The sequence below is a fragment of the Ipomoea nil genome, unplaced genomic scaffold (genome assembly GCF_001879475.1).
Source record: "Ipomoea nil cultivar Tokyo-kokei standard unplaced genomic scaffold, Asagao_1.1 scaffold3030, whole genome shotgun sequence".
In the NCBI taxonomy this organism is placed as follows: Eukaryota; Viridiplantae; Streptophyta; class Magnoliopsida; order Solanales; family Convolvulaceae; genus Ipomoea; species Ipomoea nil.
In genome coordinates, this window is record NW_017619458.1 from 403,187 (window position 1) to 420,529 (window position 17,343).

Below are 17,343 nucleotides of genomic sequence, written 5' to 3' on the forward strand. Positions count from 1 at the left end.
GAAACTCGGGCAACTCCCAATAGTAGCATCAACAAAACCAGTAGTGGGGTAATAGCGAGCCTTATATATTCTTGCAGCAAGTGATTCTGGGTTGGTAAGAAAACGACATGCCTGCTTTCCTAACATAGCCAGGTTAAATGCTCTTAACTCCTTAAATCCCAAACCCCCAAACTTCTTAGGGACACACAATCTATCCCATGCCTTCCAATGCATTCCCCTGTCTCTTCCACTTCCCCACCAGAATTTATTCATGGTTCGCTTAATGGACTAGCAAACTATTTCAGGCAATAAAAAGACACTCATTGAAAACGTAGGCATAGATTGCGCTACACTTTTCAATAACACCTCCTTACCCGCCTGAGATAACATCTTTTTACTCCATGATCCAATCCTTTGCATGATTTTTTCCTCCACATAAGAAAAAACAGCTCTCTTATTTCTGCCCACAAAAGATGGCAGGCCAAGGTACTTTCCAAAGTTATCTGCCTGCTCAACCTCCAGGCACCCTGCAACTTGCATTCTATCCCTCCTTCAGTATTCCTGCTAAAACATATATTGGATTTATTATAGTTTACCACCTGCCCAGATAACTTCTCATACCTTATCAAACATTGCTTGATGACACTTGCTTCCTGAGTATTTGCTTTGAAAAAAAAAAAAGCAGACTATCATCTGCAAAAAACAAATGTGATACTGGAGGTGCCCCCTGGCCACTCTACACCCATGTATTGATCCTGTGACCTGTTCCTTTTGCAACAACATCGAAAGCGCCTCAGCACAGATAATGAATAAATAAGGGGAGAGAGGATCCCCCTGTCTTAGTCCACGAGTCGGTTTGACCCGTCCCCCTACTTCACCATTAACCATCACAGTTAGTTCACCGTTGTCACACATAGCATAATAAGCCGGATCCACCTCTCACTAAAACCCAAAACAACCAACATTCTCTCCAGGAACGTCCACTCCATTCTGTCATAAGCTTTTGACATGTCTAATTTCAATGCACTCCATCCCACAGCACCACACTGTTTCCTGTTTAAGTAATGTCCCACCTCCGCCGCCACCAAGATGTTATCTGTTATTAGCCTGCCAGGAATAAAAGCACTTTGGGACTCTGAGATGAGATCACCCATAAGTGTTTTCATTCTATTGTCCAACATCTTAGCCATAATTCTATATATGACATTACTTAGAGCAATCGGTCTTAAATTCGCAACTGTTTCGGGCACTTCTTTTTTGGGAATCAAAATTATGTTGGTATCATTTAATCCCTCCGGGAACTCACCTGAGTTTAACGCATGCGTTATAAACCGAGTCACATCATCCCCAACTATTGACCAAAAATGCTGATAAAAGCCCAGATTCATTCCATCCGGGCCCGGTGCTTTATCCGGGAACATTGAAAAAAGAGCTGTTTTTACCTCGTCCTCATTGAAAGGGCGATCCAACATCACATTTTGCTCATCAGACACACGGGGGGGGAAAATCATCAAAAAGGGGATCATCACAACATAAATTATTAGAAGCAAAAATACCCGTAAAATAGCTTAAAATCGCCGCATGCATACCACCGCCCTCAACCCAATCACCAGCATCATTCTTTGTACTAGCAATATAGTTCTTTTTTCTACGCGCAGAGGCATACCTGTGATAGAACTTAGTGTTGGCGTCCGCACCACGGAGCCAGTGTTGCTTTGCCCGTTGTCTCGAAAACACATCCTCTTGGGCCTCCAACTATTTAAGCTGATTCTCAACCAGCTGGTACTCGGCAAGGGCTGCCGGGTCTCGTGTGTTACGAAAATTCTCCTGCTTCCTCCGCAACTGTCCAATTCGATCACCAAATTTATGAAATTGGTCCCCTCCCCACCGCATTAACTTCATACCACAATTTTACAGTACTGTTACTTTACCTTATTATACTTCGTGTACAAAATGTGTGCTGAGATACCCACTAATTCAGAACACTCCCTATCCCATAAAAGGAAGGGAGCATCTCGTAGACCTTTATCTAGAACAATAACTTTGACCCGATACCTTGCCATGCCCTCTTGATACTTCTTATCACAGTGTGTACAAATCAGATCACCTGATTGTCCACAAAGCTTTCCGTTACATCCTGGTGACATGCAAGAGATGTACATCTATCCAAAAGATCCTTCAATGGCCACAATTTCAGCAGGTACATAGAAGTCCCCATTCTGCCATAGAAAATGTAACTTGGTTACTCTGTCTTATTAAATGTATAATGAGTTTTGTGGACTGTATTAAGGCTTTATAAAAGTTTAGAGTCTAACCTGCTTCTTTTTCAACAAATCAGCTACTGGAGTTACAGTCAAAGCACCACTGGTGAAGTCATCAATTCCTGTTGATTGAGACAGCACAGTTGCAGTGCTGATACTGCATAAAGGGCTGTTTGATGCAGTTAACCTACAAGTAACATTTATGAATAAGTTGTATAAATTACAGATACAGTAGTTTAGAAAATGTAGACAGTAGATAACAAATATATTTCAGGCACTTACTGAGACTTAAAATCAGCAAATTCCTGAAAAGATGCATTCAAATGAAGTTGGGTAGCATCATAACAGCTAGTAATTCTGATCACCTATTAGCATCATAGATGTTAATGAACAATGGAAAACCTAGAAAAAAATTAAAAGAATAATCTATCATTATAACTTACCATTGACCACTTTTGCCCGACAAAGCTGATGAACCAAAATTAGTGGTTCTTTAAGACCAGAATCATAGTATGGTAGCATGGAACCAACATGACTGTCCCACACAGTGCACTGTAAGGTATTTCCCCTATAGGCAAGTGTGTTAGAAAGAATATAATGATTACAAATATAGGAACATAGTTGTTAGTATGAAACTTACTCATTGTCAGCCATTTTAAAGTCTAGAAGTTTGGCTGGTCTGCCTCCTATTATTTTGTCAACAGGAGCATGGATCTCGACAACTCTGCCTATTAAATCTGTATCAACACAAAATAATTGAATAGTAGACCAAATACAAAAATAGATAAATGAAAAATAGCAAAAACATGAACTAAATACTTACCAAACAACACCTTGTCATTGATTTGAGTAGGGTCTTTCAAAGAGTCATAGGTTTTTAGCTGAAACATCTTATTAGGAAAACCTTTCGATTTGATTGCCTTTACCTGAGTCTTATAGTTTAGCCTAATCATATATTGGTGATCACAAGTTTTGTAAGTATAATAGTGGGTGAACACCAAAAAGTTTTTTACTGAATAGAGCTTCCCTTCTATGAAAACATTTTTGTATTTTTTGACATCACTGTTTTGCATGTTCAAATGTATGAAAGTTCCCTGCACATAGGATTAGTGAAATAAACAAAACATGTGTAGAGCATAAATCTGTGTAAAGCCTAAAGCTTAAACAGTAAACTAAAATATTAAACATGTAACGAAAATACCTCTTTATCGCAGACCAACACTTCTCGAATCTTGATCTCTGTAGACCCTCTGTTTTCAGCTATTTCGTAGCATCTAACACACTTGACTCTTATTGCTTTCTCCCTATCGAGCGGGCCAATGTCTTTTACAGCAACATACATTGGCATGGTTTAGTTGCTGATATTTTGGTTCTCTTTTTTCTAAATGGCAGGTGATACGAACTGCAGATATCCTGAAGTTGGGAGGGGATTTCTCCATCGACACAGGCTTATATAGAATGTAAAACTATGGATTTCAAAATCTGGGAAGTATGAATGGTGCTATCGACCTTTCAGTTTTCAAGAGCATGTTCAGAAGACATTTAAATCAGTTTGAGAAATATGTTTTCGAAGCAGTGTTTATAATGAACACTGTGTTTAGAAGTCTGTAATAATTAGAAGTCTATTTAATTTGATTTATTTTACTTGGTATTGCCAAAAAGTAGCCGGCACAATTAAATTCCACGCGTTAAGCTTTGTTTAGCACCATTTATTTAAGATCTTTTTTTGTGGACATATAACGACGTCGTTTTAATTGGGCGGGAGTTTGGTTTAGGCAGAAACTTAGTGTTTTATTATAATGATAGATATATAAATATAAAGATTATATATAAAAATAAAGATATAATAAAGATAAAGATTCTTTAGTAATTATTATTTTCGTCCTTAATTATTTTGTAATTATCATTTCGTGCATAATTATTGCACAATATGTTTTATTAGGATTTTTTTCACTTGATAACATCTTAATTTGTCGCAGCTCTCTACATTTACACAATATATTTGTTTGGCTTATTGCCCTAATAAACTAATACAATAAGTCATTTTATCACACATAACTAGTCAAATCAATCAAACTTGGTCAAACCAACCAAATTTGACTTATCAGCTATGTTACCAAAAACCAAATAGGCCATAATAAGTTTTAAACAACTACTCTTTTTCACATTTTACCTATCATATTTATCTTGTTTCCATTTACTTTTTAATTACTATTGGTAGTAAATTTTAATTTGAAAATGAAAATGAGTAGGAAACGGAGGAATGAGATCATCCACGCGACATAGAAATTAGAAACCTTCTAGTTTTTAATTGTTCACCCCATTTTACTTTTCAAATACTTATTAAAAAAAAAAAAAAAAAAAAAAAGAAAAGAGTCATGTTATTAATAGTTGTAGTTTGATTTATAGAAAAGTTCACAATTATATAGCGATTAAAATTAAAAATATAATTGAAAATGATATTAATTAAATTGTGCTTAATGTTGATTTAACTTCGTCTCCCACTAAAGTTTCAATATGTAATCACCCATTTAAGAGAGCCAAAATCTTTAGCATTAGTTATTTGTTTTAATCACGGTTAAATTCATGTCGCTAAATAATGATTTTCTTGAATGCATTTTGCCGCGAGTCTTTAACCAAATATCAACTTTAATCAATTTATTTTTATCTTCCTTAACTCTGGCTAACTAGTCATGAAACTCAAGTTAGAAATAGAAGTAATCATACAAATCAAAATTAAATTTGATTGAGATTGGACCAACTCAAATTAAAATGGCAATACAAAGTATTAGTTCGTTTTAATTTTTGATTTTTAATTTTTACAAAATTGGACTTTTGAATTTCCATTTCACCCCAAATATAAACAGCATTAAGAAGTTGGGTTTTTGAAAAGGCAAGAATTCTTGAAATACAAATTAAGGAGCATTGTCAAAAGGCAAGATGATAGGCTATATCAACAATTGTTATCCAAGCCTCTAAGAACAAGTGTTCATATTGCAATGTGAATTATCTAAAAATTATACTCTGTATATTTATAGTTAACACATTATAAACTTGCGGTTAACAATTTCTGTACCTATAAAAAAAATTGAAATTTTTGTACCTACATATAAATTGTTAAGGACAGGTATAAAATATGTTAAGGCACATAACATGTTAGGTTAGCTGCACGTACAGAATTTAAAAATTATAAAGTTATTTTTGGACCATGGTTCACAATGCAAAATAAACTCTGATCCATAGTATAATTTTCCCTTATATCAATTCATCAACTAGCCTCTTTGGTAGATTGTAGTTGCAATTCAAGAAATGAAATTACAACATTATCTTACAATGCAATATCGGTTTTTAACTACTTTCTCAATCTACTTTGTGCGAGACTCGAACTCATGACCTCCCATATAGGAGAGTCACTTCGTGCCACTTGACCACAAGGTCATTGACAAATATCATTTAAGATATCATACATTAGTTAATTGGGTGTTTCTCTTTACACTTTTCTTCATCATCTCAGCCCATCTTGCAAAGAGATTCGAGACCTCAAATTTTCCAGATAATTTCATCATCCGAGACAAGTCCTCTAATGTATCAGGGCTTCCAGCTCTGCTCAAATCAGCAGCAAATTTATTGTAGTCAAGTTGAGGAGCTCTCATTCCTTTCTCCATCATTTCCTCCAAGTATTTACAAGCCTCAACTGATCTCCCCTGCCTTATAAGCCCTCCAATGAAAACAGTATAACAATTCTCATCAGGACAACATCCCTTGGAGTTCATCTCCTCCCAAACCGCACAGCCAAGTTCATAATTCCTTGCCATGAAGAATGACTTCATCATCATATTATATGTGTGAATAGTTGGTTGAATCCCATTTTTGATCATCTTCTTGTACATTCTAACGGCATCATCAGGCATTCGTCGGTTAGTCATCAATTTGATCACGGCATTGTATAATTGTGCATCGGGAGGACACCCTTTCTCCCGCATCTCCTTCAGCAACCCGTGGACTTGGTCCATCTTCTTTACATTGCCAAACCCCGTTATCAAACAGGTATACACTGCAACGTCGGGCTCACATCCAGTGCCAAGCATTTCCTCAAAGTAGTCAATAGCTTCGTCCATCTTCCTTTGTTTGCACAAGTATCGGATCAAAATTGTATAGCTTCTTGCATTCGGAGATGGACCCTTTGCTTTCATGACCTCAAAGAGTTTGATTGCATCAGAGGCTTTATGACCCCTCAATAACCCTTCGAGCATTATATTATGCGCAACAAGACCAGGCTTAAAGCCCTTGTCAACCATCTCGTTCCACACCTTCCCGGCCTCCATCAAGTTCTTCACCTTACACCAACCATTGATCAAGACAGTATAAGTCTGCAAATTTGGCGTAAACCTATTCTCCAATTTCTCAAACAAAACCTGTGCTTCTTTCCCGAGCTTTGCCCTCCCCAACGCATCAAGCAAACAATTGATAGTCTGAACTCCAGCTTCGAACTTGTGCTTTTTCATCAATTCAAAAATCCCGACAGCTTTCTTCCTCTCTTTTGCAGCAGCAAACGCCTTCATTGCAACTACAAATGTCTCTATCGTAAGTAAGCCCTTCTCGCCCATTTCTTCAAGAACCGACACCATAGTCTCAAACTGCCTAGTCTTTCCAAGTATGGCCATCATTGCATTATAAGTTTTTGAATCGTGATCATATCCCGGCCTCTGAGCAGCCCAACAAAAGAACCTAAATGCAGACTTTCTAGCATGCTTGAATCTCTCCAAAACATCTATCACCAAATCATGGGTCAAATTCATCCCACATTCATCCAGAACAGCCTCCATATTTCTGTCCAGAGAGAACAACTCATCAATCACTTTACACACCCTATCCACCTCCCTCGGATCCGCTTTCGATTCAATGTATCCACTCTCACAATTCTCTAACTCAGATCCAGAATCTACACCACTACAGAATTCCCTGTACTTCAAGTCCAGAAATTTTCTTTTTGAATAAAAATCGGTGTAATTATACAAGTTTGAGGTATTTTCACTTACAAATGGAACTTTGAAACGATTATAATGGAGACAACTATGATTACCGGAATGAAGCAGACGAGTAAGAATCTGCAATTGTGGTTCGACGGCTTCGCCGGAGAAGAAGCGGAGAAGTTTATCATTGCCGTTGTTCGGCGAAATAGAGAGCTGTAAAGCTTTAAGCTTTAGCGGCCTTTGAAGGTTTCTTAGATAGATTGCCATTTGGACTACATTAAATCCGGAGATAAAACGTAGAAAAGCTTTAAAGTTTATCGCTTTCTTATTGAGGGGTTCCCGATTGGCACGAAGAAGGTCTCAAAATCCGATTGTGACTTGAAGTTCGCGAAGCAACAGATTATCCTTCGAACGAGCTATACTTGAAAATCAAAATGAGAATAAGGTGTTCGATGCTCTTTCCGGAAGGAGGAACGGCAGTAATGGACTTGAATCAAATTTTCTCTCCCTCTCTCCTCTCTTCCTTACGGCACTGGAGGTGGCGCCGTGGAGGACTGGACATGGCGGATAGGGCGCCTGCCGGGGCTGCCGGAGTCTTGGACCGGGTTATATTATTGGGCTCTGGGCGAAGCTATCAATTTGGGTCACTGGAACGGCCCATTCCTCTTATAAATCAAGCAATCGTTATGCTGTGAGCACGTGCTCATCTTGTACGGTGCGCACAAATCTATATCTATAATTTTTATACTGTATATCTATAATTTTTATATTGTATATCTATAATTTTTAGACTCTCGATGAGCTAAAATTTATACTTTAGATTCATAATTTCTAACCACAAATCTATATCTATAATTTCTATAATGTATATCCATAATTTCGAGACTCGCGGTGAGCTAAACATTATACTTTAGATTCATAATTTTAGCTCACCGAGAGTCTAGAAAATTATGGATCTACAGTATAGAAATTATGGATATAGATTCATGTGCACCATGTGCATGGTGAGCACATGCTCACAGCACAATTTGCCTAAATCAAGATGTCGGATAATTATTCTATCAATCGTTATATCGTGCACCAGGGCGCACATTGCATTGTGCGCTCTGGCACAAAATGACGTCGTTTTTATAAGTTGGTGGGGAGTTGACGCGATGGACACCGTTCCATCTGTTATAGTTTTTTTTTTTTTTCTTTTTTTCTTTTTTTTTTAACACTTATGTTTATGTGATTATGTTAAGAGTTTATGTGTATTATATTAAGAGTTTATCGACAAATTATATCGTGCACTGCGGTGCATAATCGATTATGCACCGCGCATCAAAACGACGTCATTTTATTTAATGAAAAGAAACGAAATCCGTTTCGCGCCGTTCCGAAAAAAATAACTCTGTTTTTTAGTTTCATTTTGTATACACTAAAATTTTAGTTCAACACAACTACAGTTTCATTTCGATATAACTACAGTTTCATTCAATATTTATACACTCAAATATGTGAAAATGTTATTTAATTTGATTTTATATACACTATAGTTTCATTAAAATACAACTACATGATCATTTCGATATAATTGCAGTTTCATTGTACAATATACATTCAAATATGTGAAATGTTATTCAGTTTCATTTTATATATACTGCAGTTTCATTTCACCACAACTACAGTATCATTTTGATATAACTGCAATTTTATTTGATAGTATAAAAATAATACGTAAGGCTGTGTCAATTTAGATACATTGTAGTGTCACTCCGTTAACACTAACAACGTGCTGTTTCTTTACTTAAAAAAAAAAAAAAAAAAAAGAAAAAAAAAAGGCACCGTTTTGATGCGCGGTGCATAATCCTCCACGATATAACTGAAGTTTATCATACCCTCTGGGTGATCAAGATTCAAAGCCCAAGAGTTTATTTGGGCCAAACGATTTTCAAACTAAGCTGTGATGAAAAAAAAGGGAAAAGCCCAATCGAGCAATAATTTATTTTATAATATATGGAGAAATAATTATGATAAGTTTACCAGGACTATGTGGTCTAATGGTACCCGGGTTGGACTTCCATTTGGAAGATTATGAGTTCGAGCCTCAGTGGAGGCGTTATTGGTTCTTTGTGTTTCAGCAGGTTGAGAAAGTATATGAACAGATACTACAATGTAATAGGACCAGTAACTTTCAAAAAAAAAAAATTATGATAAGTTTTTTTTTTTTTTTTTTGAAAATAATTATGATAAGTTTTTATTTTCATTATTCTTTTTAGATCATTAGAAGGGGGACACCCAATTGCATCTAGACTTATGGATCAAGTTGGCGCCAAACTGGGATGCCAAACTTGTCTTCCTCTAAAATTCTTCAGATTTTCTCGTTTGGGTGGTCAAATATAGTGGTTTTGCGAGGCTCACTAGGTGATCGGGGTAGAAATATAGGGCGAGCCAAGCTGAGCCGAGCTGAGTTTTAGAAAATTAGGCCTGAGCCTGTTACCAAAATTAAAAGCCTAGGCATGTGCCTGAGCCTGTATGTAGCTAGGCTTTTTGTTAGGCTCAAGACTGAGCCTACAATTGGTCTAGCATAGGTGCAGAGGTACGATGCCGAGGTTGCAGCTGCCTTTACCAAACACAGGAACCCGGCGAGAACTAATACGCATTGCATTGAGGCCTTGGACCTTGGTAGTGTGGGAAAAACCGCCAATTGGTTGGTTTGCTGTAAGGAAAGTGGAGATGCAGGTTGTGGTGGCATTCTTAGGGATACTAATGGCGAATGGCGTGGAGGATATACTTACAATATCGGGAGGTGTAAAATCGAGGAAGCAGAGGCCTGGACGGTTTTGCAGGGCATCAGGCTCGCAAAGGATGTTGGTGTTAGGAAGCTAGTGATTGAAGGGGACTCGATGACTATCATCAAGAGGACATGGGAATGGATGAGTTTGAGCCTCGTAACAACATTCTTCGCCAATACAAGCGTGAGATTACGGCTTTTGACGAAGTGGCTTTCAACGATGCGTATCGAGAACAAAATAGAGTGACTGACAAGTTGGCCACTAGGTCCCTGACTCATCAGATCGGGACTCGATACTTTGTGGACTCGCCTCAAGACCTTTGGGACATCATTTACCAGGACCAAATCGGTGCAAAGTTCCCACGACGAATCCCTTGTGATAGGGGGAATGGTCATTGTCCGTGTTTCTTGGGTAACCCCCTCCTTTTTTATAAAAAAAAAAATCTTTATTTTCTACAATTCAAATATTCTTTACCTTCAAATTTATTAATTTATTATATTCACTACATTGTCAATTGTCTTCTTTTTACATTATCTGGTAATTAAATATAAAAGTTATAATACAAAATATATTATATATATTTATTTACCAAGTATTTTATACAAATATAATAAATATACATGACACACTACCAATTAAAAAAAAAAACAAGAAAAAAGATGACATGTAGTGAAGATGAAGGCAATGACAATACTACCCAAAAGAGAATTAAGAAGAATTAGAGAATTTTAATGCAAAAGTAGTATTTATTTAGACTATCATTTTTATACTAGCGTTATTACAAAGTTGCAAACATTTATTTATTGACAATATAATCAATCTCTCATATATTATCTTGCATTTATATACTTTAAATTACCGATTTAAATAAACAAATTCAAAAATTTATTTACTTATGCATGAACATCTCCCGTATAATATTGTATTGATATACTTTGAAATACTAATTTAAAATTAATCATTGAGCATTATTTCATTCGCGCAAAGCGCGTAAACAACTAGTAATTATATATAGTTGAAAAATAAATTACTTCGTTTTGTACAACTAAAGTGGTTAGGCTCGACTTCACTGGGGATCAAACCCAGAGTCTCTGGTTTCGTAGACCAGCACCTTATCCATTGAGCCATGAAGTCCTTAGCTATTATGTAGTTTTAATTGCAATTAATTATAATATTGGAAATGATTTGTATTAACTCGTTGAAAAAGAAGTCTGCACAAGACACTCTTACAATCCATGGGAGAAGCCGGATGTGGTTGGGTTCACTATCTTAGTTAAGGAAACTATAGGCGAGGGTTAATACTGGGGAATAGCCGATAGCACTGATTGGACTATAACTCGTCTACCTGCAAACGACAGGGTCTTCATTTTCCATCCCGCTAGTCTACTTTAGATTCTTGTTATTAAACCCTCAAAATAATCCTTTTTAAGTCTGCCATGGAAGTAGGGCACTCCCAAATACTTCCCAAGTCCTCTGTAACAAAAATGTTTAACAGGTTGGAGATGCTCACCTGCATGTCTATATAGGTGTTCTTTGAGAAATGAATAGATGATTTTTAGAAGTTGACACGCTGCCCGGATTGGTTGCAAAAGGAGTCTAAACACTACTTGATAACAGTTGCTTCCCCAAACAAAATCATGTCATCCGCAAAGAATAAGTGCATTAAACATGGACTGTCTCGGGTAACCCTTATGCATTTCTATCTATCAGCCGTTCTATGCATAGGACGAAAATAAGGGGGGATATTGGATCTCCTTGGCGGATGCCTTGGCTGGGTTTAAACCACTCTGATGTTCTACCATTTAAGGATACAGCTAGCCTAGGTGACAAAATGCATGCCATGATAATTCTGATCCATGCCTGATTGAAGCCGATATCTTGCAATGTTGATTGGATGAAACTCTAAGACAACCTATTGTAGCCCGTAGGCCTTTTCAAGGTCAATTTTCAGCATCCAAGAGGCTGCACCTTTCTTCATTCTCATAGATTTGATCACCTCTTGATATATTAATATGTTGTCTATGGACTGCCTTCCGGGAACAAAGTTGGATTGTTGATGCCCAACTAACTGTGTCATTATTGTCTTCAATCTAGATGTCAATGTTTTGGATATAACCTTGTAGGAGATGTTGCAGAGCCCGATAAGGCGCAGTTGCCTAACAGACTCTGATTGATTACCTTTGGAATGAGGGTTAACAAAGTATCATTGCATCTTTCGGGTAGGCTGCCAGACTCGAGAGCTTTCAACACAAAATTAGTTAGACTTTCTCCAACTACTGACTATGCTTGTTGAAAGAACCCTGCGTGGTAGCCATCTAGTCCGAGAGCTTTGAAAGGCGGCATGTCGAACAATGCTTGTTTAATCTCTTCTCGAATGAAAGGTTCATTCAACCGTTGCCATGTTGATTCATGCAGCATGGGGAATTTACCACGTAAGGTTTCCTGACCACTTATTCTGTCTTTTTATGTAAACAACTGTATGAAGACTGAAGTAATTACACACGTAGCTTAGGGCCTTCTCATCATCAGACAACAGGTTTCCTTGTTCACCCTTCAGTGTGTTAATTTTGGTGGATGCTCTTTTTGCCGCAGTGGCGCTGTGGTAAAACCGAGTATTGCGATTACCTGACGCTATCTAATCTTCCCGAGACCTTTGGTACCACAACAACTCCTCTTGAAAAAGGATTTCCTCAAATTCCTTCCTTAATTTCTTTTCCAATTTTAAGAGATCTGGCCTAAAATTATTAGCCAGGCTGCATTGCACCCCTTATATTCTGGCTAGTGTCGTTTTCTTCCTATGAAAAATGTTGCTAAAGGTACTATTGTTCCACTCATTTAATTTCTGTGCAAGAGTTTTTAGACTTGTCCTTATTTCTGCTCTATGATCCTAGCTATTTTTGGCAAAGCCAAGGAAATCGGGGTGAGTTGTCCAAACAACAGTAAACCTGAACCTCCTTTCCTTGTTAATCTTTTTGGCTGAGTCTGTTCTGATCAGAAGGGGGTGTGATCTGAGCTGAACATTGGAGGGGGAATAACTTCCGCATTCGGGAATTGGATCCTCCATTTAGAATTGCAAAGAGCACGTTCTAATCGCACCCCTTTGAAACTCCAGTCCCCTACACCAAGTGAATTTTGTACCAGTGAACCAAGATCAATCATTCCTTCTCTGAAAATCCAGTTGCTAAAATCTGTGCATCGAATGGAAGAAAAATTATCAGTATTTAAGACTTCATCTCTACTCAAAACTGAGTTGTAGTCCCCTATGGAGAGCCAAGCTCCATGAAGATTCAACCTATCTTTAGCGAGGTCTGCAAATAGATCCCTCATAAGGGAGTAATCCAAACTTCCATATACTATGGAATATGGATAGAAACCAAAACTGAGAATTGTTTTCAGTTATCTTAATGGTAGTGAACTGGGGATGGGTGTGAAGGACGCCCACCAACATGGTTTCCCTCCAAAACATCCATATACCTCCCGAGAAGCCCACTGCCTTTACTCTTTACCGTTCGTCATAGCCAATTTTGTACAAATTTTGTATGTGTACCTGAGACCTTAGGTTCGAGTAAGCATGTAATGTCAGGTATATACTCTCGAATGTGTTGTTGTAGGGTGCGGTGAAACATTCATGACACCGCACCATGACAATTCCACGAGAGTAATATCATTATTCACAGAACGAGAAAAAAAAATAGCTCAGTTGAGCATGCAGAACCCCTCAACCAAGGCATATTGGCGAGCTTCTCTGTTGTCTTCCTCCATAGCATCCTTTGGAGTGTCAAAATCATAAAAGTCCAATCCCTCGTCAGGTGGAACGTTGAGGATCGGCGACTGTGCAGACAGTGGTGATGTTAGGTCCGGGGGCTTAGTTCGGTGAAACACAACATTCCTAGTAATGACTCTTCCTCTTGAAGTGCGAACCACCAGGTGTTCCTCCTCCGCTGCTACTCTTCATGAAGGAGATCCCCAGGACCCTTACCGACCATCATATAAGACGTCCGACGGCGGCAGCTGTTCATCCTTGAGCAACCAATCTCAGCAGCCGGTGCATCCCCGGACGGATTCTTAGACGAGACTCGGTTGGGTGGCCAGCCTCAGTAGTCGGTGTGTCTCCGGCTGAATACCCCATGGGGCTCAGGCGGGCGACCAGGCCACGTGGGCGGTGCGTCCTTGACCGCGCGCTGTCCCGAACCCGATCCGATGACCAGGCTTCGCAGGTGGAGCGTTCTCGCCCGGATACGACGGCCCTAGAAGACACTCCCATGGTGGCCGAACATTCCTGACCGGGCGAGTACCTAGAAACGGGCATCAGCAGATTCTACGGAAGCGATCTCTGCTCATTTTAGTAGCTTCCTTAATTAGTCTAGACGGCTTATGGTAATAAGTAGGCGGCTGCATCAGCCTTACGTCAGCCCTGCCCCGTCTCTAGGCTTGACCTTACGTCAACCCTACTTACCATATACGAACCCCATAATCATGTATAAATATCCCCCGGGATCACCATGTATCAGATCGGCACTTTAAAGGGCAAAATCCTAGAGAAATAATATCACATTATTCTCTCTCTTTAGATACTTTATTTCTTGTTTTCTTCATCTAGCAAGCACATCTTTCGCTAGTGTTGGCCCGCCGAGCGGCCATCGACGCTGTGAAAACCAACATAACCAAATATATATATATATATATATATATATATATATATATATATATATATATATATATATATATATATATATATATATATATATATATATATAGGGATGTCAATTTAGCCCGAACCCGATGGGCCAACTCGATAAAACCGAAACCGACAGGGCTATGGCCCGAACGGGCTAGCCCGATAAAACACATTAGCCCGACGAGCCCGAAACCGATTAGCCCGATGGCCCGATAGGGCTAGCCCAAAATTAAAAGGGCTAGCCCGACAACCCGAACTATTGAAAACTATTCTTTATTATAGAAATGATGTAAAACCTAACATACCATGAAATAAATATTATAATTAAAAATAAATAAATAAATAATATATATATATATATATAATTTAAATTAAAACTTAAATTTTTAGTTTTTTAAAATTTAAAACAACATTAATTTAATATTTTGACTAAAAATTGATGAGGACGGGATTCTTCGTCCCTGCTAAATTCTCCGCGGGAACGTAGATTGAGACTATTTTCAATTTTCCATTAAGGACGGAGACGGGGAGTATGTTTCCCACTCCGCCCCGTTGTCATTCCTACTCTCTATATGGGTACTCACTTTCAGTTTCTAATTTTAGTTCAGATGGTTCAACCCGCCCGATTAGCCCGACAACCCGAAGTTTAGGGTTAGGGCCAAACCGAACCCGAGAATAAAATATTAATAAACCGATTAGCCCGACAACCCGACAGGACTATATATATATATATATATATATATATATATATATATATATATATATATATATATATATATATATATATATATATATATATATATATATATATATATATATATATATATATATATATATAATTAGGTTCAAATGCGGTAGGTGCGTCCAGGTGCGGTTGTGCGATGAAAGGAGAGCCATTGATTTTGCTTAAATCAACGTCCAGGATTATCAAAATTAAAAAAAAAAATGCGGTGGAAGTTTGGCAATTTTTTCATTTAGGTCAAATTTAAGGTGCGTGGTTTTTGTGCTTAAGGTGTGTGAGATTTGTGCTTAGGGTGCGTGGGTTTTGTGCTTAAGGTGCGTGAGTTTGTGCTTAAGGTGCGTGGGTTGTGTACTTAATGTGAGTAGTTGTTGAAACTTAATGCGTGAGTTTTGTGCTTAAGCTGCGTGGGTTTGTGCTTAAGGTGCGTGGGTTTTGTGCTTTAGGTCCGTGAGTTGTGTGAAATTTAAGGTGAACCATTTTTAAACCTTAGGTGCGTGGTTTGTGTTCTTAAGGTGCTTTGTTGTGTGTTTAAGATGTGTGATTTGTGTACTTAAGGTGCGTCATTTTAATGCTTATGGTGCGCCTCGCACCTGAACCCTTCCCTATATATATATATATATCTGTGTGTGTGTGTGTGTGTGTGTGTGTGTGTGGCGAATTTTTTTTAAAGGAAGAGTTGATCTATGGCTAGGATTTCACTGCACGTTTCACCTGAGGCATTCGTCTCACCAGAACCTAAGCATGTGTGTGTGTGTATATATATATATATATATATATATATATATATATATATATATATATATATAGGCTAATTTTCCGGTGCACTCCATTCTTAAAGTGTGTATCGTGCGCATTCATCTGGAGCATTGATTTTGTGCATTTGACTGCCCAAAAATAAGCACACATTCCCTTACGGCGCACCAATACACATGCGGCACTCCCCCTTGCGGTACCCCCCTCTGTCATTTAGTTTGCGTTGGATTTGAATTCTACCACTTACGTTAGTTTCTCTGCTATCACGACTCTACGATCCAGCATCTTCCCCAACTTCAGACCAATTGAAATCTTTCACCGACATTAGTTCCTCGGCTAACACGTCTCTACGCTCCCAACCTCCTCCACAACTTCAGAACAATGGCTACGCATGGTGCAGCAACTCCGGCGGTTGCCGCGACAGGGCTGACGGCGGCTACAGGTTCCATAACCCCCCGCCCCCCTTCTTTTTATTTTTTGTTTGTATTGTTATTTTTATTTTACTGCCATTTCGTATCCCTTACGTGTACTATCGGGGTACGCTCCAGCGGTTGCCACGAACTCGTAGTGTTGCATGTATATTTGAATTCGAATGGCATTGTTTGTGGTTGAGCATCCTCCTTCCCGGGAATGCATGCGCATACAACGCCCCCCATATGGAGTTATACTACCGCTTTGGTTGTTCCCCACCCCTCTAATTAAGCCTTGTGTTTTTTTTTCTGCTGTTAGTTAAACACCTGTGTGCGTGAGTCTATAGCTCGCTGCAGGCCCCCCCCTTTTTTTTTTTTTTTTTTTTTTTTTTGTTTTTTGGATGAATGCATCCCAAGCCATGCCCCCCTTAATACCATTTATAATCTACACACACATGCCTCAAGCTTTGCTATGGTTCATGCATGTTGGAGCTTTTTTTTTTTTTCCTGCTATTAGTCGAATCCCAACTGTACAGAATGCATTTTTATCCACCTTTAATGCACGTTGATTAACAAAGTTATCGTGCACCAACTGTAGGGTTACTTAGCAGTGATTCAGGCACCGGGGATGTAACGCACAGCACGACGGGGATTAATACTACGGTTAAACAATATTGGATACCGAATGTTGACGCTGACTTGTTGCCAGCCGTCGGGCAGCATTTTAACTCCCTAAACGATGGAATCCGATTCTTCAAGACCTACGGACGAGC

General features: G+C 38.5%; 2 protein-coding genes and 1 non-coding gene across 3 annotated transcripts; all 3 read right to left on the reverse strand.

Moving 5' to 3' along the window:
* Window positions 1–2,141: 2,141 nt before the first annotated feature.
* Window positions 2,142–3,588, reverse strand: LOC109163506. Its single transcript, XM_019312257.1, has 7 exons — window positions 3,442–3,588; window positions 3,064–3,334; window positions 2,881–2,977; window positions 2,691–2,808; window positions 2,523–2,605; window positions 2,295–2,427; window positions 2,142–2,198 (listed from the first exon to the last, which is right to left on the reverse strand). Exons 1-7 carry the CDS (start codon window positions 3,586–3,588, stop codon window positions 2,142–2,144), a joined length of 906 nt encoding a protein of 301 aa, XP_019167802.1.
* Window positions 3,589–5,488: 1,900 nt separating this feature from the next.
* On the reverse strand, window positions 5,489–7,490 carry LOC109163488 (pentatricopeptide repeat-containing protein At3g62470, mitochondrial-like). The gene is made up of 2 exons (XM_019312239.1): window positions 7,324–7,490; window positions 5,489–7,207 (listed from the first exon to the last, which is right to left on the reverse strand). Exons 1-2 carry the CDS (start codon window positions 7,399–7,401, stop codon window positions 5,702–5,704), a joined length of 1,584 nt encoding a protein of 527 aa, XP_019167784.1. The 5' UTR covers window positions 7,402–7,490; the 3' UTR covers window positions 5,489–5,701.
* Window positions 7,491–11,048: 3,558 nt separating this feature from the next.
* TRNAR-ACG lies at window positions 11,049–11,121 on the reverse strand. Its single transcript has one exon. It is a non-coding gene; the product is annotated as a tRNA-Arg (tRNA).
* Window positions 11,122–17,343: the final 6,222 nt, after the last annotated feature.